Genomic DNA, 22708 nt, shown 5'->3' on the forward strand with positions numbered 1-22708 from the left:
AATTGGAAAGAGACAGCAGGTGTCATCACATCATTGTGCAGATGAGGTGAGGCATAGGGAAGATGAGGGACTTGCCCAAGGTCCACAGCCAGCATCCAGGTCTCCCGGCCATGGGCCTTGGACACTGCGTCCCTGGCTCACATCGTATTAAGCTCCTATGAGACAGGGGCCCCAGTCACAACCAGAATCCTGATTGTACACAATTCACCACATCCTAATCCAATGTTTGTGCTGTATTTCACCCAGTTGATTCTGCTTCATTTTCCTACAGTTTCTGGAAAAATCCTTTCAACCAAACAAATATATGTTAAGCAGACAGCAATAAATCCTGTTTCATTCAACTGAATAATTTGAAATATAAACTCCAGAGACTCTGGAATTTGGTGCAGAGCAGTAGGAAAATTACAGAATGTTATCGTTCTACTTTTCATCACATTTGAAACTCTAATTTAATCCCAGGTTGCAACTAAAATACTGAAATAACCAAAATGGAAAGGATTGTCTTTTATAATATCATATAAAGTTTCTTTGCATCTGAAATTTTTTTTTAAGATGGAGTCTTTCTCTGTTGCCCTGACTAGAGTGCAGTAGGGTGATCTCAGCTCACTGTAACCTCCACCTCCCGAGTTCAAGTGATTTTCCTGCCTCAGCCTCCAAAGTAGCTGGGATTACAGGCACCTGCCACCATGCCCAGCTAATTTTTTTTTTTTTTTTGAGACAGAGTCTCGCTCTGTCACCCAGGCTGGAGTGCAGTGGCATGATCTTGGCTCACTGCAACCTCCGCCTCTCAGGTTCACGCCATTCTTCTGCCTCAGCCTCCCGAGTAGCTGGGACTACAGGCGCCCGCCACCACGCCCGGCTAATTTTTTGTATTTTTAGTAGAGACAGGGTTTCACCATGTTAGCCAGGATGGTCTCGATCTCCTGACCTCGTGATCCGCCCACCTCGGCCTCCCAAGTTCTGGGATTACAAGCGTGATCCACTGCACCTGGCCCATGCCCAGCTAATTTTTGTATTTTTAGTAGAGAAAGCGTTTTGCCATGTTAGCCAGGCTGGTCTCGAACTCCTGACCTCCAGTGATCCACCTGCCTCGGCCTCCCTTAAAATGCTGGGATTACAGATGTAAGCCACCATGCCTGGCCACATCTGAAATTCTTAAAGTGTCCAAAATAACACTGCTAATCACAGCAGATAAGCAGTAAGTCAAATCAGGAGGTGATACATGGAAAAATGGCAGAGATGAGCCTCTGGCCCCTGAAAAATGTAGAAATGGAGTCAGGCAAAGAGCTCAGAGATGAGAAAATACAAATTTGGGGCACTTCACATGATAACTTCCAGGGAGTCATCATGTGGCATGGTAAAACAAGACTATTTTAACTAAAAATAAACATTATACTTTTTTGGGGGAAATGACTGCTGAGAAATAGAGAATGCATCTGTCTACCTTTGGCAAAGTACACTATGATGCTGCTGTGGGCATCCGGCATTGTACCAGCAAATATCACAAACCCAAATGAATTCTTGACAGCACTAAAAGGGATAAACTCGGCCCTTTTTACGCCTTGAAATCTAAGTGGGAAACTAATATTTTAAACTGTTCCTGAGTTACAGTTTCATTAAAATATTTACTTGCTTGATATCAACTGTTTAGCCTTTAAAAACCAAACCATCACAGGTTTTGTAGTGAACTGTAAAGGTCTCACACTTTCACACACATTCACAAAATCATATTATGAAATTTTGTATGATTTAAATTAAAAATATCTTTTATTGAAAATGCTGTATTGGCTGGGCATGGTGGCTCACCCCTGGAATCCCAGCACTTTGGGAGGCTGAGGCAGGTGGATCACCTGAGGTTGGGAGTTCGAGACCAGCCTAACCAACATGCAGAAACCTGGTCTCTACTAAAAATACAAAATTAACCAGGCATGATATATGCCTGCAATCCCAGCTACTTTGGAGGCTGAGGCAGGAAAATCACTTGAACCCAGGAGGCGGAGGTTGAAGTGAGCCAAGATTGTACCATTGCACTCCAGCCTTGGCAACAGAGCAAGACTCCATCTCAAAAAAAAAAAAAAAAAAAAGAAAAGAAAAGAAAAGAAAAGAAAAAAGAAAAAAAGAAAATGCTGTATTATACATGTATAGGTCAGAAATTATTGTGTGCAATGAAAAAAATGCCATAAATAATGCCCCACCCAATAGCTGATTTTCTATATGAAACACCAAGAAGGTTTTTCATTTACTGCAGGTAAGGCCACACCACTGGCCACATAAATAGGTTTCTCTGAAGGCCGCTAGCACCCATCCCCCAATAGAGGACTGGGAGCACATCCCCATTTTTGATGTACTGATGGTAGATCTCTCGCCAGCAAAATGAACACCCTTTTTTATATTATCTTCTCCTTAAACATTTATTAAAACTATCTACAATCGTGTATCATCACTAATACGAATTTCTTCTCAGTTCTATATCAAAAGGCATCAAATGACTGTGCTCTTTTTTTTTTTTTTTTTTAACTTTTTAATTTTTGAGACAGAGTCTCACTCCGTCGCCCAGGCTGGAGTGCAGTGGTGCAATCTCAGCTCACTACAACCTCCACCTTCTGGGTTCAAGCGATTCTCATGCCTCAGCCTCCTGAGTAGCTGGGATTACAGGCGTGTGCTACCATGCCCAGTTAACTTTTGTTTTTTTTAGTAGAGATGGGTTTCAGCATGTTGGCCAGGCTGGTCTTAAACTCCTGACCTCAGGTGATCCACCCGCCTGGGCCTCCCAAAGTGCTGGGATTACAGGTGTGAGCCACCACGCCCAGCATGATTGTATTCTTTAAATAAACTACAAATACGCAATGTATTTCTTCATATCTGGCTGTTCTAACTTTTTGGCAAATTAAAAAGGTATGTGGCTTCTTCTCACTGATTCATATGTTTGAGGTTTAGCTTGGCATACTGTGGTAAAAGTACATGTAACCCAGGCTTTTAGGGGGCCTTTCTGTGGCACAAACTTTGTGGTCACTGTAGATCACCCATCTTCCTTTTATATTTTTGACATGGCAAATGTAATGGTCATTTATTATAGATAGTTCCATGTGACTGAAGGATGTAAATAATTCACGCACTTATTCTTTTCAGTGTTAACTTTCTGTGATGAGGTCCCAGTAGCCATTCTCCACCTTCTCAAGTTCCCTTTCAAAGAAATGGCCCATGTAGCTACTCCACACTCAGCCTCTAACCTTGCCGTGCCAAAACTGGCAGAAGCCTTGCTCATAATACAAACAATGCTATCCGCATCATGGAAAGGTTGCTGAGATTTCAAACAGTCATACAAACTAAGTTAGGAGCATGCTGGTTGCTGCAGTCAGTGTCACCAGTGATTTCATAAGCTATTTAAAAAGCCACCCCTGGGAGAAGATTTTTGGGTCCCCTAAAGTATCCAAGGTCACAACCACAATTTACTGTATTCAGGAGCCAGCTGTAGCTATTGTGTGTTAAGTGTCTCAGAATTCTGGAAATGAAACGTAACAGCATTCTGGAAATAAGACTTAATAACTTTTAAAAAACCATCACTACCACCTTAACCTTAACTGGCACTTGTAAACCAAAAAGGTTTTAAGTATTAACCCTTCATTCCCAACAACAGATCTATAAAAGAGGCTGCCAGACACTAGGAGAGAATGCCAGTGTGGCTCATCAGGACACCTGGAGTTCTCCACCTGGCCAATTAACCCCATAAGCAGCATAGAGGCTGAGAAGAGGTTGTTATATTTGCTTCTAACATGAAAGAAATGCATGAACATGCTACCTACTCTGGTTGGGAAATAACGGCTTGTCTTAAACGTCTTTAAGGTGCTTGAGAGGATGAAGGTGGTGAAAAAGAGAATACAGGACCAAAAGAGGACATCAGGAGTGTAGGGTCCATGATGGCCGCACGCAGATCCCATGAACTCTCCATGCATCTCCTGGCATTCCTGGAGGAATAAGCATTCCGGGTGATGAAAGGCAGACACAACCAAATAAATAGCTGTTTCCTACTGAGTCCACCACTCACTGTCATCCCATGGTTGTTGGGAGCAGAGGCTGCAAGCGGCATCCCCTTGACCTTTATGCAGTTGCGGGGTGCTCTCTTGCACAGGCCACTTTCAAGTAGGGTGGTTACTTATGGTCCTAAGACATAGAACTGTTCTGAACAATACTACTTCCAAGGCTCTGGAAGGACTCTGGCAACTTATATTGTTCTTATCACAGAGGACCTCCAAACTTGAACATTCTTCAACCCTACATGTCTGGATCTGCCCCCTGTCCTGCGTGGTTTCATCCCCACCTATCCTTAGTGAAGGGTCACTGGGTAGGATGTGGGGGGAGAAAAGAGAAGGATAATCTTCTCCCTTAACATACAAGAAAAATTCTGAAAGGATGAAAGAAAGTAAGAATTGTTTTTTAAAAAGCTTTATTTCGGTAAATGCCAGAGTTTGGCCAGAGTTTCCCTTTCACTTAGAAGTCCCTCCTAAACCTGTGGTCACAATGCTAGGATATCTGGCAGCTCCCAGACTTACACTGACAGTCAGGTTAGCCCAGTGGACTTCTGCTGTCACGATGTTGTGGTCCTTCCAGTACTGGAGGGTGTGATTGTTTGGATTCTCTGGGAGAGCACACCTGCAGCTGAGGGGAAAAATTAAAAAGATTCCTGAGGAAAACAGCCAAATACTCAGTTAAATGTTTTTAGAACAACTGGTTTAAAGGCTTTCAGGAGCTGCCTTGCTGCTTCTTTGCATACTTCAGACCTGAGGAGTTGAGGCCCCTCTGTAGGCCCCATCACACTCTAATTTTTCAGTCAGTCATTACTAAAGTTTGACTCAAATCAGCCCGTGGGTCTTGGATTAAACTGTGCTGATAACCACATTTGGCATGATGTGCCCAGAATGAGTCCTGATTGGTTGTTTTGCTTTTTGTTTTGTTTTGTTTTTGTTTTTGTTTTTGCTGATTTCTTAGGCTCTTGCTATGAAATTTAATCTACATAGCAAGGAGGTCTCGATATCCCACTTACTTCTCAACAACTTCTTCCAAGCCTGAATATCTTATTCTCTATACACTTCGTCATGCTCTTGTTCTAAAGGTCAGAGTCTCCTGGAATCGTGATGTAAGCACTTCCTGACACTGAGTTATCTTTGGTAATATCCCACTACCTTGGCCATTCCCTGGCCACTCATGGTAGAGCCAGACCTAGAAACTCCATTAGCTTCCCCAGGCCTCCTACTCCAGCCAAACCAGACCAGACCAGACCACACTTGTGCCACCGGCCACCATGTTGCCTCCCAGTCCCAGCATGCTTCATGCCTGACCTGGCTCCCAATATGGTCAACTGACACAGCCATCCCCACTAACTTTGTATGGTCTGTGAATTTAATAAGCATGCCTTCTAAGATATGGCATGACTGAATTAAAATTCAAAAAGCTCTCGACAGGTTAGAATAATAGGAAGAAATTGACAAAATGAAAAGTAATAGGGAAAGCTATAAAGCCCTATACTTAGGTTTAAAAAAATCAATTCCAAATAAATAAACTGTGGTACATCCAGACAATGGAATATTATTCAGTACTAAGAAGAAATGAACCACCAAGCCATGAAAAAACAGAGGACCTTAAATGCATATTAAAAGTGAAAGAAGCCAATCTGAAAAGGCTACATACTGTATGATTCCAACCTGATATTCTGGAAAATTCAAAACTATAAGGACATAAAAAGGTCAGTGGTTGTTAGGAGTTGGGGGGAGGGAGAGAGCAACTGGCAGAGCACAGGAGATTTTTAAGGAAGTGAAAGTATTCTGTATGATATTATAATGGAGGATACATGTCATTATACATTTATCAAAATCCATAGAATGTACAACACCAAGAGTCAACTCTAATGTAATCTATGGACTTTGGGTGGCAATGATGTGTCTGTGTAGGTTCACTGATTGTAACAAACTTACCACTCTGGTGTGGGATATTGATACTGGGGGAGACTGTGCGTGTGCTGGGGTAGAGAGTATATGCTAACTCTCTGTACCTGCTGTTCAACTTTGCTGTGAACCTAAAACTGCTTTAAAAAATAAACTATATTTTTAAAAAATCAATTACATACATATTAACATAAAATCATTTAAAGAGTTAAGGAGTTCTAGCTTCACATCAGCGCCATATGAACTAACAGTAGAATGCGACTAAAAAAAATATCATCTTGAGCTTTATTAACAAAGGATTTGTTTCTGGAACCAAAGTCTACTCAGTCCAGGGCTGGTCACTTTGCCTGTCTTCTCCGATATAAGCCTCATAAAGACAGATCCTTTGTCATGTTTGCCACTGTGTTTCCAAGGCCTAAAACAGTGCTTGGTACATAATAGGTGCTCAATAAATATTTGTTAAACAAAGAAAATAATGATAAAAAGAGGTCAAAGAATCAACCTTACAGAAATGAGAACTCTAATGCCAATAGGAGACAATTCGCTACGCTTTGAAGATGATACTCCCTAATCATTGCTACTTTCTAGTAAAATAAAGTTCTAATAAATTATTTATTAATTCTGATTTTTAAAAGGTTAATGAGTGAATAACTAGAATAGATGAAAGTGTATCTGTCGCTGGTCCGCAGATGCCTCCAGGCAGTGTACTCTCTCTTCTGAGACAGTTTCAGACTGAAGTTGTTCATTTCACAACCAGATCCTCCACATCAGAACTGTACAGCCAGAACTTGATGTACAGAGCTAAAGGAAGAGGATCTTTAGTCATAATTTGGAGAATACTATTCCAGAGAAGAAATGTTTATAGGACCAGAGTGTCCTAGATGGTTGAAAACACAGCCAGATACCGTGTTTCTTTTCCAAGTGATCCAAACCATATTGAACACATAAAGAAATCATAATCTCTTGAGTTGAAATCTAGGAAGTAAGTAGGCTCCTGGATCTTTATGATACAGTGTGAGACACTTCTGGATCTGAAAGGAATGATTAATATATCTTCACCTAATAATTCCTAAGAGTTGCCTGTACATACTTTCAGAGAAAGAGAGTCCTTCATTTCAACAAAGGAGAGAGTCCATTCTCTCACTTGATAACATAGTCCAGAGGCTCACAAGTCCTTGCAAAAGAAGTTCCTCCCCATAACTAACTCAAATTCTCCCTGCTACATTTGCAGCCCATTTTTGTTTCAGTGCCTAGAACCAAAAGACATGGTCTGGAAAGCATTTCTTGAGTCCCCTCTGTGTTTCACTTCTAGTCGATCTTCTCTGTCAACAATTTTGATTGTTCTCCTCTGGCAGCCCTCCAATACTCCTTGTCCGTATCTGAGATCCATTTCCCAAAGGGCAAGACACTTCTTGACCAGAAGCTGTAAGCACTGCCTAGCACTCTACATCAGCAATTAAACTCAGGCCCTTTGCTCAATTTTTAAAAATAAGCAGAAAGCACACTTACTAATAGAGGCTAAGGTGGTCCAGCTGGCTGTGCATGTGGATGGGGTAGGTCTCTGCCAGGTGAATCAGTTTTTCTATTGCTTCATAGATGAAAATAATGCAAATTAGGGAGGCGAATGCTTCTTCAGTGAAACGGGTAATGTAGCAGACAAGGGAACTGGCATCAGTTGCCACAAGGACAATACACAGGAAAGCGGTCCACAGTCCAATACAAGCTCGCAGGGAGAGGTATGAAAGCGCATAGTCTCTGAAACAAGACCAAAGTTCATCAGAACACATGGATGGATGGCATTAAGAGACAAGGAGTCAGAAATGTGGTTAATTCATCTCATCTAAACCAGCACTGGAACCCAGTTTATCCCTAATTCTGATTGTATTTTACTTCTAAATAATGCTCTGGCACAGTTATGATACAGATTTGCCTCACAGGATATGGGCAAGGATACGAAAACTGAAAAAAGAAATTGTCTCATATACATTCCTGCCATTACTACTTAATGTAATTATGATCTTATTCTTGCAGTTAAGAAAAAAAGGGGCTGGCCATAGTCCCATGAGCTGCTACTTGAAATACAAAAGGAAAAAAGAAAAGATTGTATAGGAAAAGTAGGGAAACCAAGCACTCTTGTGCCCCATTAGCAAAAAAAAAAAAAAAAAAAAGCAGGGGGAGGATATTAGGCCAAATTAAAAATTGACTCACAATGGAAATGGAGAAGTTTGAATTAGCTAGGGAAAGTCTTTTTAAAGATAAAAAGCCAAGACTTCAATAATGGCTGAGGAATACTAATCAAGTTCTTTAAGAATAGGAGAGCTGCTGTTTTGGGTATGGTGCTACCTGGGGGCAGGACAACAGACCAAATGATGGTCTCCTTTCAGGTTTCTTACAATCCAAAATGATATTGCCTGTCTGTACTGAGTAGAACCCTGACATTTAATCCTGGCAGCATAATCACTAAATCTGGTTAGAGTTTTCAGAAAAACAAATGTCTTACTTGCAGAATTTGAACAAAATCTTTTCAAACACAAGCACTGGTCCAGTACTTCCCAGGATGGTGAGTGCCTGTCCCGCAAACAAGGAATAAGCAATCCCAGTCATGGAGGCTCCAAACAAGGATTCAATCGCACTCTGAGAGGAAAAAAAGGCATCACTGAGTCCATAGCCCATCAGTACAGAGTAATGTTGGCTTAGCTACATTCCTGACTTTGCTGTCCTGTGTGCCTTGATGGCCATTTGCTTGTATTTCATCTTAGCAAGAGTGATGTGTACACACCATCTAATACTCCTGTAAACAGATACTACTTTAATAATTCAGGTGCCCAGATCCATTGACACATGATTCCTTAACTAACTCCTATTCTTCAGTGACTCAATTCAGTATTTGAAAATAGATAGAAAGCACAGTGATACCATTCACACTACAAGCTCACATACAGAGTCATTTTAAATCTTATTTTAAAATGGCATCAATATATCCACTTTCCATCACTGAGGCAACAGAAAATTCAACTGGGCAACCAGCTACTGAAGTTGATGTTCCAGCAGGAGAGTCTGTTGTAGAGAGAGGATTGTGTTGCTCTTTGGGGTGATGTCAGAAGACCACGGTAATTCAGAGGAAAAATCCAATCTCTTCAGTCCTAGACCAGGTAATTTCCCCCACAGTGGACTTGGCTGCCGCCACAATATTTTAGGTCTTGTTTGGGGTCATTAGAAGTGGTTAAAAGTCCTTACTATGCGTCCCTCAGTGGCTTCTCCAAGCAATCCCCCAAAGGTGATGACAGGTGACATGCAGGCACAGTACAGGAACAGAAAGGAGGCCAAACACTGTAAGCTGAGTGCATCCCGGTAGTCGCTCCAGTACCAGGGGGCCTTCCGCTTGATGTCCAGCACCAAGCCCCCAAATAGCCTGTGGAAACACAACAGACAGGCCTCTAACACTGTCCCTCTTCCCTAAAAGCATGTAAACAGCACACATGTGAAAGCATTTCAAATGTGCTCTGTTTAGAGGTAAGACTTTGGCTTCAGTGTGACCCCAGTACAGATATCTCTCTTGGGTCAGCACAGAGTCTCTTTGCGACCGAGGGTATGACTTAGGTAAATTTGAATGAATATCCTAAACATACAAAGAATTAATTTAGATATGCATATTATCCATTCAATAAAAAGTTCAAAAAAATTAACATGAAAGCAAGTCTTAGCTTCAGACTTTAAATTCTGAGCTGTTAGGAGGAAATGTGCAAAACCAACTTAAGGTATTAAAATTACTAGTTTTATTAAATGTTTTCTAGATAAAAAAGCCCCTATCATATGCACTTTCTTACTCTGAACAACTACCCCCCTTAATTGTGAGAAATGTGTATAAATAATTCATTCATGCAATTGACAAGTAGCAGCAGATACTTGGTGCCAAGCACTGTGCCAGGTACTGGAGATGCAGCAATGAGCAAGACATGAACAGCCCTGCTCTCCAGGACCAAGTCTAGTGCAGGAGACAGGCAGTATTGTGAGGGTGCTATGGTGGCATAGAGCAGGGAGGGGCATTTCAGCCATGACTTCAGGGAGGGACTGGTAGTTAAGCAGATGAGGCAGAGGGGAGGGGCCAACATGGGTGACACTTAGAGGTGGGAGTGCTTGGTGGATCAAGGTGCTGAGAGATATGAGTGGATAATACGGTGTGAAGGGTGAATGCCAATAGACAAGGCTGGAGAAGCTAAGTCAAAAAGGCCTTAAAAATGGTTTTATTTATTATTTTTATATATTTTTTTGAGACGGAGTCTCACTCTGTCGCCCAGGCTGGAGTGCAGTGGCGCAATCTCTGGTCACTGCAGCTCCGCCTCCTGGGTTCACACCATTCTCCTGCCTCAGCCTCCCGTAGCTGGGACTACAGGTGCCCGCCACCATGCCCGGCTAATTTTTTTGTATTTTTAGTAGAGACGGGGTTTCACCATGTTAGCCAGGATGGTCTCGACCTCCTGACCTCATGATCTGCTCGCCTCGGCCTCCCAAAGTGCTGGGATTACAAGCGTGAGCCATCACACCCGGCCAGAAATGGTTTTAAGGAATTAAAACTTTATCCTAATAGGATGTCAAGTTACTGAAGAACTATAAACAGAGGAGTGACATAACCAAACATACATTCTGGAAGGACCACTCTGTGGTAGTATGATGAATGGAGCATAGATTAGGATGAAAAGTGGATGGATTCAAGAGCTAATCAGGAGGTAGAATCAACAGGACTTGGTGGCAGGACTTCAGGGCCCCCTCCTCTTCTCAAAGATGAGACAGACCAAGACCAAGATATCCCACACTAAGGAGGAGATGTGTTCCCAATTCAATCACTTTTTCTAAGAGTGGAGTCACTGCACCAGGGTGAGGGCTGTCAGGTGAATAACAAAAAGAGCCACTCAGCACAAATCACTTGGCTTCTTCTACCAATAAATGGCATAGAAAAAAGGGAAAAGGACTATTACAGAATGGGAACATAATAACCAAATGCAAACTTTGACTCCTATGTCAAACAAATGAACTCTAAAAAGATGTTGCTAACAATCATAAGAAGTTTAATAAGAACTGAGCATTAGACAATGTAAAGAATGATTGTTAATTTTGTTAGATTTGATAATGGCATGATAATTTTTTTAATGTCCTAATTAAAGAGATGCATACTGAAGTATTTGCAGGTAAAATGATATGTCGGTGATTTGGCTTAAAATAATCTAGAAAACATAAAAATAAAATTAAGTGAGAAGAAATAGATGAAACAAGATTGGCAAAATGTTGGTAATAGTTGATGGGTACATGGGGGTTCATTAAAGTATTCTCCCTTCTTTTTTTATATGTTTGAAATTTTCTATAATAAAAAACTATTTTTAAAAAACACACAAGCTACTCTCTCACGGAAGGAGGCTTGGCGAGCTCTTTCTTTCCTTCTCTCACCTAGAAGCCTGGAGGAGTATGAGGAGGCCTGGGATCTGTATGCCAGGGGAGAAGATCCAGCCAGCTCTTTCTCCTGGAACAGTCTCTCTCATCTAGCTAGTATAATGGGTGTGCAGGTGGACACAGGACAGACACCCACCTGCTCTTTTCCTCTGGTTCTGGTGGGTATAGTTGGGATTCACCCTTCCTCAGCTTACAGCAGTAAGCTGGGCTTAGGGAAGAGAAGCAAAGCCAGCCTTGTGACCTGCCTTAGTTTTAGCCTATCTGGCAAACCTAGCTCAGGTAAAGAAGCTATGTACATGGTCTAGCCTAAATCATGAGTTCTGCTTCAGGGTTTGGGGCCAATGGTTCAGTTAGTAATAAAGTGTCACTTTGTCTTGCTTTCTCCTCTAGGTAAATAGCCCCTCAATAACCTTGTAGGCAGCAATAATTTATCTGGGGAAAGACTCAAGTATTTCTGGGTTCTTAGCTAACATAGCATCTTATTACCATGCGATTATCACCTCTTCATTACCAGTCACCTTCCTCTGGAAAGCACAATTCTGTGAGAAGAATCTCCCTGTATAATAGTGACCCCCTACACACACATACACACACACACAAACACACACACACACACACACACACACACACACACACTCTGAGGCTACCTGAGATGTTGCCATGAATACTCAGCCCCTAGACACAGGAGGAGAGGAGTGTCTGTGAGCAACAGACAAAAGATTTATGTGAAATGGATTTCTGAGAAGCCATAGAAAGGGAAGACATCTATCTGTCTGGCAGTGATTAAAAGGCGGGGAAAGATCTGAGGCTCATATGGATGGTATAACTATAAATTAATAAAATAATTTCTGAACACTTTATGGAGTCAGCCTCATACCTCATTCATGCATAAAATCAGACTATGATTGCACATCTACAATAGATATTCATCAGGCATGGATGCTTCTTTCTGTACTTGGGATTTCCTTTCCCTTTCAACACTGTCCTTCACATTCAAGTTTTCTGGGGCAGGAGGCACACAGGGATATGAGTTTAATTTAAGTTTGATGCAAGAAAGGACTTACCCGTGTAGAGGGTCACTAGGCTCTGGAGCATTGACTTAAGGAGCCCTTCCCTGGAGGGCTTTAGAAACAGGCCAGCCATCCATTTGTCTGGTATGCTTTGGAAGAAACCTGTTTGAAGTGTGGGGGGATCATCGAGATAGCAGCTCCTGATTCTTTTTTCCATTAACCCTTCCCAAAAGTGGCATCCCCAATAAGGGACAGAAATCTACCCTGCAAAATCCCTTTCCAGAGCACCCTCCTTGCTGAGGAGCTTCTGGCCTAGGAACACTCTAGTCATATTTCCTTCTTTGTTACTTATGGCATCCCTGCCTTAGTCAATATCAGGGAGGTTTAAGACCTGTCTTAACCCTGGCTTGGAGGGTCAGATCATACAGAACTCAGAGTACCATTTCAATTTTGTCTCCTTTCCCACCTTCTTAGAGTCTACTTCACCCTGCCTTCAAATACTTCTCCCTCCAACAAGGATAACATTCCGTAAGATGTTATCCAAGTCTTGCTCCAAGGTTGTGCAACATGACACACATAAAGCAGTTTTGCATCTCAAAAAAACATAACTAATAGTCCAAAAAATTATAAAACCCAGGCTAATGTGGTTTTAGTTTGTGCAGTCCAGGAAAGTACAGAAACTTATAGGATGTCCATATACAAAAAAGGCTCACATTTACCTCCCACATAATTTGAGACTGAGAAAGAGGCCAGAGCTGGCCTGGAAATGTGATTCTCTATGCAGCCATTATGTCACCTTGCCTAAGGGGCTACAATGTGAGGAAGGTCATATGGCTTGAGGCTCTTTACTAAGGGCTCTAAGAAAAATGACAGAAGCTCAGAAAGAGGAAGCATCTCCCATATCGCCCAGAGCTTCCTTTTAGCTTTGTCAATTCCAGAAGTTCCTGACATGACATTATGGGAGAACTGCTTCAAACTCCATTTGAATTTGTGAGTTAAGAGACTTGCGGTTTGTGAATAAGAATATGATGATCCTGGCAATATGGGATTTTCTTGGGGACATCAGATGCCATTTCCAAGATCTTATAACTGTTGAGATCCAATATAATGGTCTCCCAAACCCTCAGGTGGAATTGATTATAAGTGACCCCCTCTCACAAAGCCTGGGACGCTAATCTATTTGTTTTCTTTGGCACCAGTAGCAACCTAAAATCTCATCTCTGCACAGATATTGGTTTGAGGAAAACCTTCTTGCCCTAAATTCTACTACTTTCAAACTCTGCGTTCCTAAACTATGGACACCCTTTATATCCAAAAGATAAATTATAATTTTGAAATATCAAATCCATACTCAAAACATTTTCCTGAAAAAATTACCACCTCCTCTAGGAGAGTCTCAATCCTGGAACCCCTTCTGAGGACACATGCTTCCCTTGAACTGCCTCTCGATACCAGGCCTCCCCACCCAATTCAGATCTCTCCCGACTTTAAAGAAAATGTTTTTTAAAAAGGGAAGGCTGCTCCCCCTTTTCAGTGGCCCTTCCATTGCAAGGACTCCTTCCTTCCACCAATGCTCCCTCCCAGAGCACAGCTATCTTCCCCTACCCTCCAATACATTCTTCCTACCAGAAAACATGCTCCTCTGCAGGACACTGCGAGTCAAGTGCCATTCTCTCCTGTTTCTGTCTCCTCTCATGGTTTCTCCCTGAATTTCCAAGATTGGAAAAATAAAATGCTTTCCACAATTCCAAAACAACTCTGAGTTTCCACTGGGTAGAGTGCTGAGGATAGAAGAGTAAGGAAAGCAACCTCAAGCAAGGAGGCAGAAAAGAAGAAAGCAAGGGGTTAGAGGACATAAAAGCTGCTTTCCATGATCTGAGTCCTGCCCTGAGAATCTCTACCCAGCAGAACCTTCTTAGACATAGCACAGCTTAACAGAGACAGAGCAATAGTCTCAACCTTCTCTGGGGACACCTCTGGATATCACACTAACCCAAAATATCATTCTCGTTTACCACCTTCTGACCTAGAGAATAAAACCTCCTAGTCTGGGGACCTGCTTCCCTCACTTACCTCCTCCTTGGACATCTGTCCTTAAAATGTTGGCCTAGAAGAGTAGATTGCCTATTCTGAGGCACATACACCTAAAATAGTACCTATCTTCCTACCCTAAGGGAGTTTCTTAACCTAAAATGATCACTCAACATTTACCATACCTAGTCCATTCCATGCTACAGAACAGACATCATTCTAAAAGTATTCATTCTTTTGGCAGATATTGAGAGCCTACTCTGTTCAGGGCACTGCTGGGTCCTAGGAATATAATGGAGCCCCTGCCCTTTTGGAATAAACAGCCTAGCAGAAAAGACAATAGATCAACCAATAATAATAAAGTATGATAAAGGCTGTAATGTGGGGAAGGGAGGTCAGAGCTCAATACTGTGATATTACGTAGCAGGAACACCTAATCTCATCCAGAGAGAGTCCTAGAAGGCTTTCCAAAGGAAGTGACACAAGAACTGAGACTAAGGATATGTAGGAGTTAGCCAGGGGATGAGGAAAGGGAAGAGTGTTCAAACCAGAGGGAACAATGGTAGGAAGGACTGGAGGTGAGACAAAACATGGTAGGTGATTTGAGAAACTTGAATGAATGAATACGATATTTGGTATATTCATAATACTTCTAGTCAGTGGTTCCATTTGAAAAGTCATTCTTCAGCCAATAAATTCCCACTATAGAGAAGTAGGCTGAAAGAAAGAGGATGCCTCATTCCTTTACATAACTTCTACCCAATAAGCAGCATCGCTGTGAAACGTCCCAGGACTTACCGCCCAGTGCGCTGAAGTTCTGGCCCACTGTGACCCCCATGTGGTTCCTGTTCTATGTGGCAAACATTTCCATTTGGAACTCCAGGCATTTTCCTTTTCTCCTTTTAACAGAAGACCACAAAATTAGTAAAGGTAACATCTATCTTTCTGTCCTGCTATCAGCAGGGAGTGGGAATGGGATAGCCCAAAAGCAACCAAAAATGCCCGTGTTTGTAGCTTTCAAATACACTTACTGACTTGATGCAGTTTATTGACTTCACCGAAACACACACACACATACCCCATAATTTCTCTTCCTGTTCCATAGTACCTGACTCCTAACTAAGCCTTGCCTAGAAAGAGAAGAATGGAGGCTTTGGCATTAGATATGACCTAAGTTCCAGTTTCATATCTGCCTCTGTGTAATCTTACTTTACCTTAAAATCTTGCCCTAGAAGATAGTTTTATTCCTCATTTTGTAAAACTAGAGATAATAATATCTTTTGAGGGATGTTCCTGGGAAGGCTGAATTTGCATATATAAAGCACCTGGCTGGTGTCTAGTACACAGTAGGAGTTCCTTTCCCATCTTTAATATGTCAGAAAAATATGAGACATTCTATTTGCTCTCTCTATACAACTTGCTTTTTTCATTTGATGACTTGTATACGATGTAGTCACAAGAAATATTCTCCCTTCTCTCTGCTATTTCACATCAATCCTTCAAAATTTGGCTTAAAATTCATCCCCAGGTAATCCTGACTGACCCCATCACACCTGAGCCAATTTATACTATGCAAATTCTTTTTTTTTTTTTTTTTGAGGTGGAGTCTCGCTCTGTCACCCAAGCTGGAGTGCAGTGGCACCATCTCGGCTTACTACAACCTCCGCCTCCTGGGTTCAAGCAATTCTCCTGCCTCAGCCTCCCAAGTAGCTGGGATTATAGACACCCACCACCACGCCCAGCTTAATTTTTGTATTTTTAGTAGAGATGGGGTTTCACCATGTTGGCCAGGCTGGTCCCAAACTGACCTCAGGTGACCTCAGGTGATCCACCTGCCTCGGCGTCCCAAAGTGCTGGGATTACAGGCATGAGCCACCACACCTAGCCCAGATTCATGTTTATTATTGTTTTGATATTCTAGGTGCACCAAAACAGAGCTGCATCTTGACATATTTAGCATATACCCACATGGTCTTTGCTTTGTCCATGGCGGGCAGTCAGTAAGTGACAATAGCCACATTGGCTGATGTGCAAACATTACCTGGGAAGGGACGTTTTTGGGTGGCTCAATTCTAATGGAGGGATCCCACTCTCCTGGAGGGAGCACCGTCACCTGGTCTAGGAACTCATCAATCCCCGCCAGGAGATCATCTCGCTCTTTTGCCTTATATGCTACGTCATGAAAAATCTACAGAGAAGAAAAAACCCTCAGGAAAGTTAAAAGTAACTTTACATGAAACAATCACCAATGGATATGGTGAAAAATGAATACAACCTCTTGATTTTTATCTCTGTCATGGGGATCTGAGATGCAGAAAACTTTAGCACTTAGAGAAGTACAAGGATAAAAGGATTTAAAAAACAAGCATGGAAATGACATGCATCAAAAAGAACTAAATACATGTCTGCTAGTATAAGAAGAGATAAGACATGATTCTAAAGTTGTACAATTATGTTATCTCCACAAAGGATGGAAGGAAAGGCAAGATGGATGAAAAAAAATTTTTTTAATAAGCTTTCCCAGGTTGAGAGGGAAATTTTCTTGATCTTAAAGGTTGGAAACACTGGATGGAATTACTAATGAAGGTCCTTCCTGAATTAAGCCTCAGTCAAAGAAAGCTGATAAAAAACAGGCCACACCTCCCTCTGCTGCCTAAGGCATATGCCTTGAAAGCCCTACTTTGCAGCTTACCAAGCAGTGCAGTCCTTACCAGAGTATGCACTGTGGGTTCAATGTCAAAATGTCAAAATGTCTGGTTGTTTTGGTACAGACTAGTCAAGACATTCACACTACACTGCCTGAGGTCATACCCATGACTTTATACAAACCGGTCTCATTTAGTGGAACAGGAGTGAGGTTTCTTTATGTAAATAGCTTGAATGTATTTAATTAACCATCTTCTCTTGAAAGTTAAGCCAACCTTAATATATTTCTCTCTATATCCTACTTGGCAATAATAGTTTCCCCAGAAAAAGATTTCTCTGCATTCTTGATTACTCAAAAAAGGAGAGATAACATAGGAAGAAAAATCCTCTAGAGCTTGGTCCTTCCACACTGGGCTCTCAGAGAAGTGCCCTGAACTACTTCCCAGCAGACATTGCAATGGAAAGTATTTTATCCCCAATAACTAGCATAGTGCCAGGCACAGAGTAAATATTCAATAAATATTTATGAGATGGAAGACTGCAGCAGAAGTTGCACATACCTCATCTGTCATGATGGTGGCCATGGATCTGCCAATCTCATGGTACTGCTGACCTTTCCCTACTGGACCCAATAAGATAAACAAAAATCTGGCAAAACACACAGAGAAGGAAATTATGTAAGTAAATATAAAGAAGTGCCATTAGTCTTCTCTAAATAGCATAAGATTTCTCTCTCTCATCATACAGAAATCATCACTGTACCTTCAAAAAAAAAAAAGAAGATAGTAATGAAGGAGCACTTTGAGTTGCCTTGACCTAATAATAGCTCCACTATGGGCATTCGGAAGCTATTGTGTGGCATCATTCAATAATGTGGTTACATTTCTTAGGGTTTCCATAGACACAATTCCTAGCTGTAGAAAAGATGCTTTTTCAAAACATGGCACTGTGGTGCAAATTCAAGGTTGTCTGAATTCCACTTATTGTTCTAATAAGAAGATGATGGGGAGAGGAGAGGGATAAGGAAGTTGAAATGATCAAGCCTTACAGAGGAGTCTAAATGTGTTCTGGACATCTGAATACTCTCTGTAAGTAGCAGGGCTCTGAATCACCAGCATCACCACCTTCAGAGTGCACGAATAGCCTTTTGAACAAATGTTTGCATATCTGCAAACCATACAAACCATGCCAGAATTGTGTAAAGGGAAACAAATACCTTTATTCAGAGATGTTTCCCTGGATTATGGCTCTACAGAACTGAGAAGATAAGACTTGGCTTCCTATTTTAACAAGTTATTGGCCCTTGTTATGTCCTTTGAATGGTCTTCAATTCTCTGTTTCCAAGGCTATAAATACTGTGCAGTCATAGCCTTAGAAATAAATCTCAGAATTCCTCTTCATGGTGGCTAATCAAATATACCTCAATTTTCTGAGATTACTGCTGATTTTTTTCTTAAAAAGATAGGGTCTCACTCTGTCACCCACACTGGGGTGCCATGGTGCAATCCTAGGATTCTAGCTCACTGCAGGCTCAAACTCCTGGGCTCAAGTAATCCCCCGCCTCAGCCTCTCTAGTAGCTGGGATTAGAGGCACACACCAGCACATCTGGCTTTTCTGCTGAATTGTAAACACCATTCCTAAAATTAATTAATTCTAAATTTCAGTATTAACTGGTTTCTTCTACCAGCACTACATAAATTTGAATTTTGGATAGAATGCATGAGTTTTATCTTTGCCTTCACCTTGTTGGGATTGGCACTTCTGTTAGGCCTGAGAGAAGAACAGCTGGAGACAGCCTCACAAAGGCAACAATGGGACGGTCCAAAATATCCACCTCTCCGACCAGGACATTGGAGGCCTCAGCCCCAGTAGGAATTTTTTTCATGAAATGAAGGTCTACCTGAAAGTCCAAAAGAAATATCTGACAACTTGGGAACCACTACCTTAAATATCATTTTTAAATTTTTTATTTACTTTTTTTTGAGACAGAGTCTCACTACGTCACCCACTCTGGAGTGCAGTGGCGCAATCTCAGCTCACAGCTCTCTGCCTCCCAGGTTCAAGCAATTCTTGTGTTTCAGGCTCCCTAGTAGCTGGAATTACAGACATGCACCACCATGTCCAGCTAATTTTTCTGTATTTTTAGTAGAGATGGGGTCTTGCCATTTTGGCCAGTCTAGTCTCAAACTCCTGGCCTCATGTGATCCACCCACCTCAGCCTCCAAAAGTGCTGAGATTACAGGCATTAGCCACTGCACCTGGCCCCATCACCTAAAATATACCTTACACTCATATGTCATTTTATGGTTAGCAAATGTTTTCTTATTTTATTTGATTCTTACAAAAACCCCAGAAGGAGGATATGACAGATTGTATTCGTCCCACTTAAAGAAAAAAAAAACGAAGTATCTGAAACCCAGAGAGGTGAAGTTGACTTGCCCAGGACCACAGAGCTTTTAAGGTATAGATTCGGATTTTAAAACCAGGTATTCTGATTTCAATCCCATTCCCCCAAGTTTCCTCCAAGAGAAATGTTTCTGAAGCTCTGGGTCACATTCTTTCCCTTTTTAAACACTCAAATGTTTTGTCGGGGGTTTCAGGTTTTCCAAATAAAATGGAAAGCCTTATGAGCAGAGGAAGTGACATGACACTATCTGTGTTTTAGAAACACAATGTCAAAGATAGACCAGAGCAAGGAGAGGCTGGAGGCAGGGAGACCATGGCTTGGACCAGAAGCTGCAGTGAGACACTGCTACTACAGAAGGCCTCAGATACCAAAGTGACAATCCTCAAGGAGAGCTTCAACCAAGAGTTAGTTTTAGGAGACATCTGTCTCTAAATAGATATCCAAAATATCGTTTTGGCAAAACTCCTGGGGGTGAGAAGGAACTGCTGGAGACCAGGTACCAAAAAAATAATTGAAAAATCAAGAGATCTGTTTTAGGGAAGATTCTAAGTAGCTAGTCTCAGTTTTCAGTATGTTGAATCTGGAGAAAGAAACTATTGAGTCAGCTTCATCCAGGCTGAAGTAGAAGGGAAAAGACATGCACAGTTGGGCCTCCTTTTATGCAGAAAGGGCTCTAGTCTTAGGGAAAGAGTCTTGAAACACTAAACCTTACCCAGATTCCAGCAATTAAACTCTGGATTCCACTAAAAAGAACCTCAGGCCTAGAAGCCAACTTCCCACCACTCTGCTCACCTTGCTTAAATCCACAGGACTATGTTCACAATTCACTCCATTTTTTACTTCAAGATTTGTAGTTGGAACAGACTGAGGAGACACGGTTTGACCTATTTGGAGAAAATCAAACAAAATCCTGAGTCCCTGCCCTTTTCCCCTTCTGACACATCCCACCCATCATCAGTTGGTTCTGCCTTCTCCTGCAAAGCCTACATAGAAAAGAGGTTAAGATGACTATGAAGTCAAGACCCACACACATCTTTCTCCTTATCTACTAGTTAGTGGTAAGGGAAGGACAGGGCTCTTGCTACTTCTGCACCTTCCTTCTGAACACATTATGACACTCTTTTATTTCTCTATTAAGGCAGTACTCCTTCACCAGACATGCATATGAGAGACCCCTATGGAAAACTTTTCAAAAATATAGATTCCCAGGCATATCCCCTGCACATGGTGATTCAATATGAGTAGAGACCAGGAAATAAATGTAGACGAGGCCCTTCCTGGCCACAGGAAAAGGAACCAATCAGTAGCCAAAATTTGGAGTGATTATAATCCACCATGCATCTGGCTAAGGGCCTTACATGGATTGACTTATTGAAGTTCACAATAAATTTGTGGAGTAGGTCCTATTATTACTCTTACTTTATAGGTTAGAAAGTGAGACTTAAAGAGGCTTAGTAGAGTGCCCAAAGTCATACATTTTGTGAGTGGTAAAGCCACAATCACAAGCCTACAAGTCTGACTCCAGAGCCTACTCTACTGTATTTTGCCTCCCTAATCTAAGATATTTGTTTGCTCCTAAAAAGCTCTAGTTTACCTTCTCAGGTCTCAAATTGTCCCCAATGTGGCTATCTCTCAAAAGCTACGTCAGTTCTGAGGCCACCCTGGGGCATAAGTCCCTCACCTTGGGTCCGCTGAGACCTGAGGAATGCCGTGAGAGAGAGATGGGCACCAGTCCCAGCCACCAATCTTACCAGTCTCCAAAAAAGTACTAAGTGCCTAAGTGGACATGGAAACATATTAGACAAATAGAGCCCCTACCCCTAGTAAGTCAGCATCTCCAACTAGTTCCCAATGTCTTATTAATAAAGAGAGAAAAATCACCTAATAATCTTACCGTGTTTATCCATCAAATGAGGATCAGACTGCTTCTTGCCAACCTCAGCGAAGGAGCGAACAATGGGAATGAGGTTGTTTCTCTTCTTTTCATTCTGATGATGATGCTTTTTGAGAAGGGCTTCCCGCACTTTAACCCTCATGCTGTCATTCAGGTCACTGGACAGTTCTTGCTGATCCAGGATCAGTTCTGGAAAGTAGACACTCACATGAACACTCAGACTGAGGGTTAATGAACCCAAGGAGGCCAACATCAGGTGGAGTGGGGTAAAGGGCATGGAGTAGGGGGAAGCAGCTCCACTAGGGTCATTGAGGTGCAATTTCAGCTTCCTGTCTGAAAGTGCCATTTGATGATAGTGACTGTGAAAAGTTATACTTTATTCATGTAACAAATTATTATTATTGGGCATAGAAACTATTGAGCACTAGTACAACAATTTTTACAAATGAGGAAACTAAGGCCCAAATGCTAGAAAATTCTCCAAGGTCTTACATTTAGCAGTTTACACATCTGGGATTCAAATTCAGGACTGTATAATTTGAAAGCTCATATTATTACCTATTTTCTTCTGTCATCTGCCAAATTTCCCCTACATTCCCTTCCTCCAAGATTTTAACATTGCTGTAATTGTCAAGAAGAACTATAACTGTAGAACTCCAAAGGGCTACTTGGAAGAGGAATCTATAAGAAAAATTAAGTTAACTAACCACTCACCCCAGACAATTACCACCAAGCATCACATTTAAACCTATCAAGCCCAACAGATTTGAGGGGGAAAAAAATCTCAATACCTAGCGTTAAGTGGCAGTAAACATAGCAGTTATCAGTATGGGTTCTGGAGTTAAAGGCCCATATTGTTTCCCTGTTCTACCACTTTCTAGCTGTGTGATCTTGAGCAAGGTATATAATCTCTCTATACCTCAGTTCTTCATCTGTAACACGGAGCTCATATTATCTGTTAAAAGGTTGTTATGGGAAATTAAATGAGATGATATAGAGACAGTGCTGATTTTCTTTTACGCACTTTACCTACCCGTATCCCTAAAATATTATGAATATATTAGGTACCTGATGTGAAGAATCACAGCACTTTTACTTCAGTCCTATGCACTACTTCAAAAGCCTCCCAAAAACTGCAAACTATCCTCAATTTCTAAGTCTATTCATGACTATCCAAGCAATAAATGAGGAAAATCTATTTAATTTTCAAGCTGAAGAGCCATATTTCTGTATTTTTAACCTTTATATTCATTGGTTCCTTCCCCCTATATTATAATCATGCTTCAAGACCCTTCATCTTGGGGGAAAAAAAAGAACATCCACCTCATGTCTCCC

At 41.6% G+C, this 22708-nt stretch overlaps 1 protein-coding gene across 5 annotated transcripts in view; it reads right to left on the reverse strand.

Moving 5' to 3' along the window:
- Positions 1 to 22708, reverse strand: part of SLC4A8 (solute carrier family 4 member 8) — a 228456-nt gene that overhangs the window by 173630 nt on the left and 32118 nt on the right. For all 5 annotated transcript variants that reach the window (XR_009211717.1, XM_058433741.1, XM_032143428.2 and 2 more), the window contains exons 6-16: positions 21374 to 21562; positions 20272 to 20363; positions 18815 to 18972; positions 17632 to 17719; positions 16467 to 16613; positions 15224 to 15324; positions 9177 to 9351; positions 8440 to 8573; positions 7449 to 7694; positions 4551 to 4656; positions 3804 to 3965 (exon numbers count right to left, since the gene is read on the reverse strand). Coding sequence is in view for 4 of the 5 variants with exons in the window: in XM_058433741.1 (XP_058289724.1) it covers positions 3804 to 3965; positions 4551 to 4656; positions 7449 to 7694; positions 8440 to 8573; positions 9177 to 9351; positions 15224 to 15324; positions 16467 to 16613; positions 17632 to 17719; positions 18815 to 18972; positions 20272 to 20363; positions 21374 to 21562 (1598 nt within the window). In the remaining variant the exon portion in view is untranslated. The remainder of the gene's footprint in view (positions 1 to 3803; positions 3966 to 4550; positions 4657 to 7448; positions 7695 to 8439; positions 8574 to 9176; positions 9352 to 15223; positions 15325 to 16466; positions 16614 to 17631; positions 17720 to 18814; positions 18973 to 20271; positions 20364 to 21373; positions 21563 to 22708) is intronic.

The sequence above is a fragment of the Hylobates moloch genome, unplaced genomic scaffold, assembly GCF_009828535.3.
Source record: "Hylobates moloch isolate HMO894 unplaced genomic scaffold, HMol_V3 SCAFFOLD_22, whole genome shotgun sequence".
NCBI classification, from domain to species: domain Eukaryota; kingdom Metazoa; phylum Chordata; class Mammalia; order Primates; family Hylobatidae; genus Hylobates; species Hylobates moloch.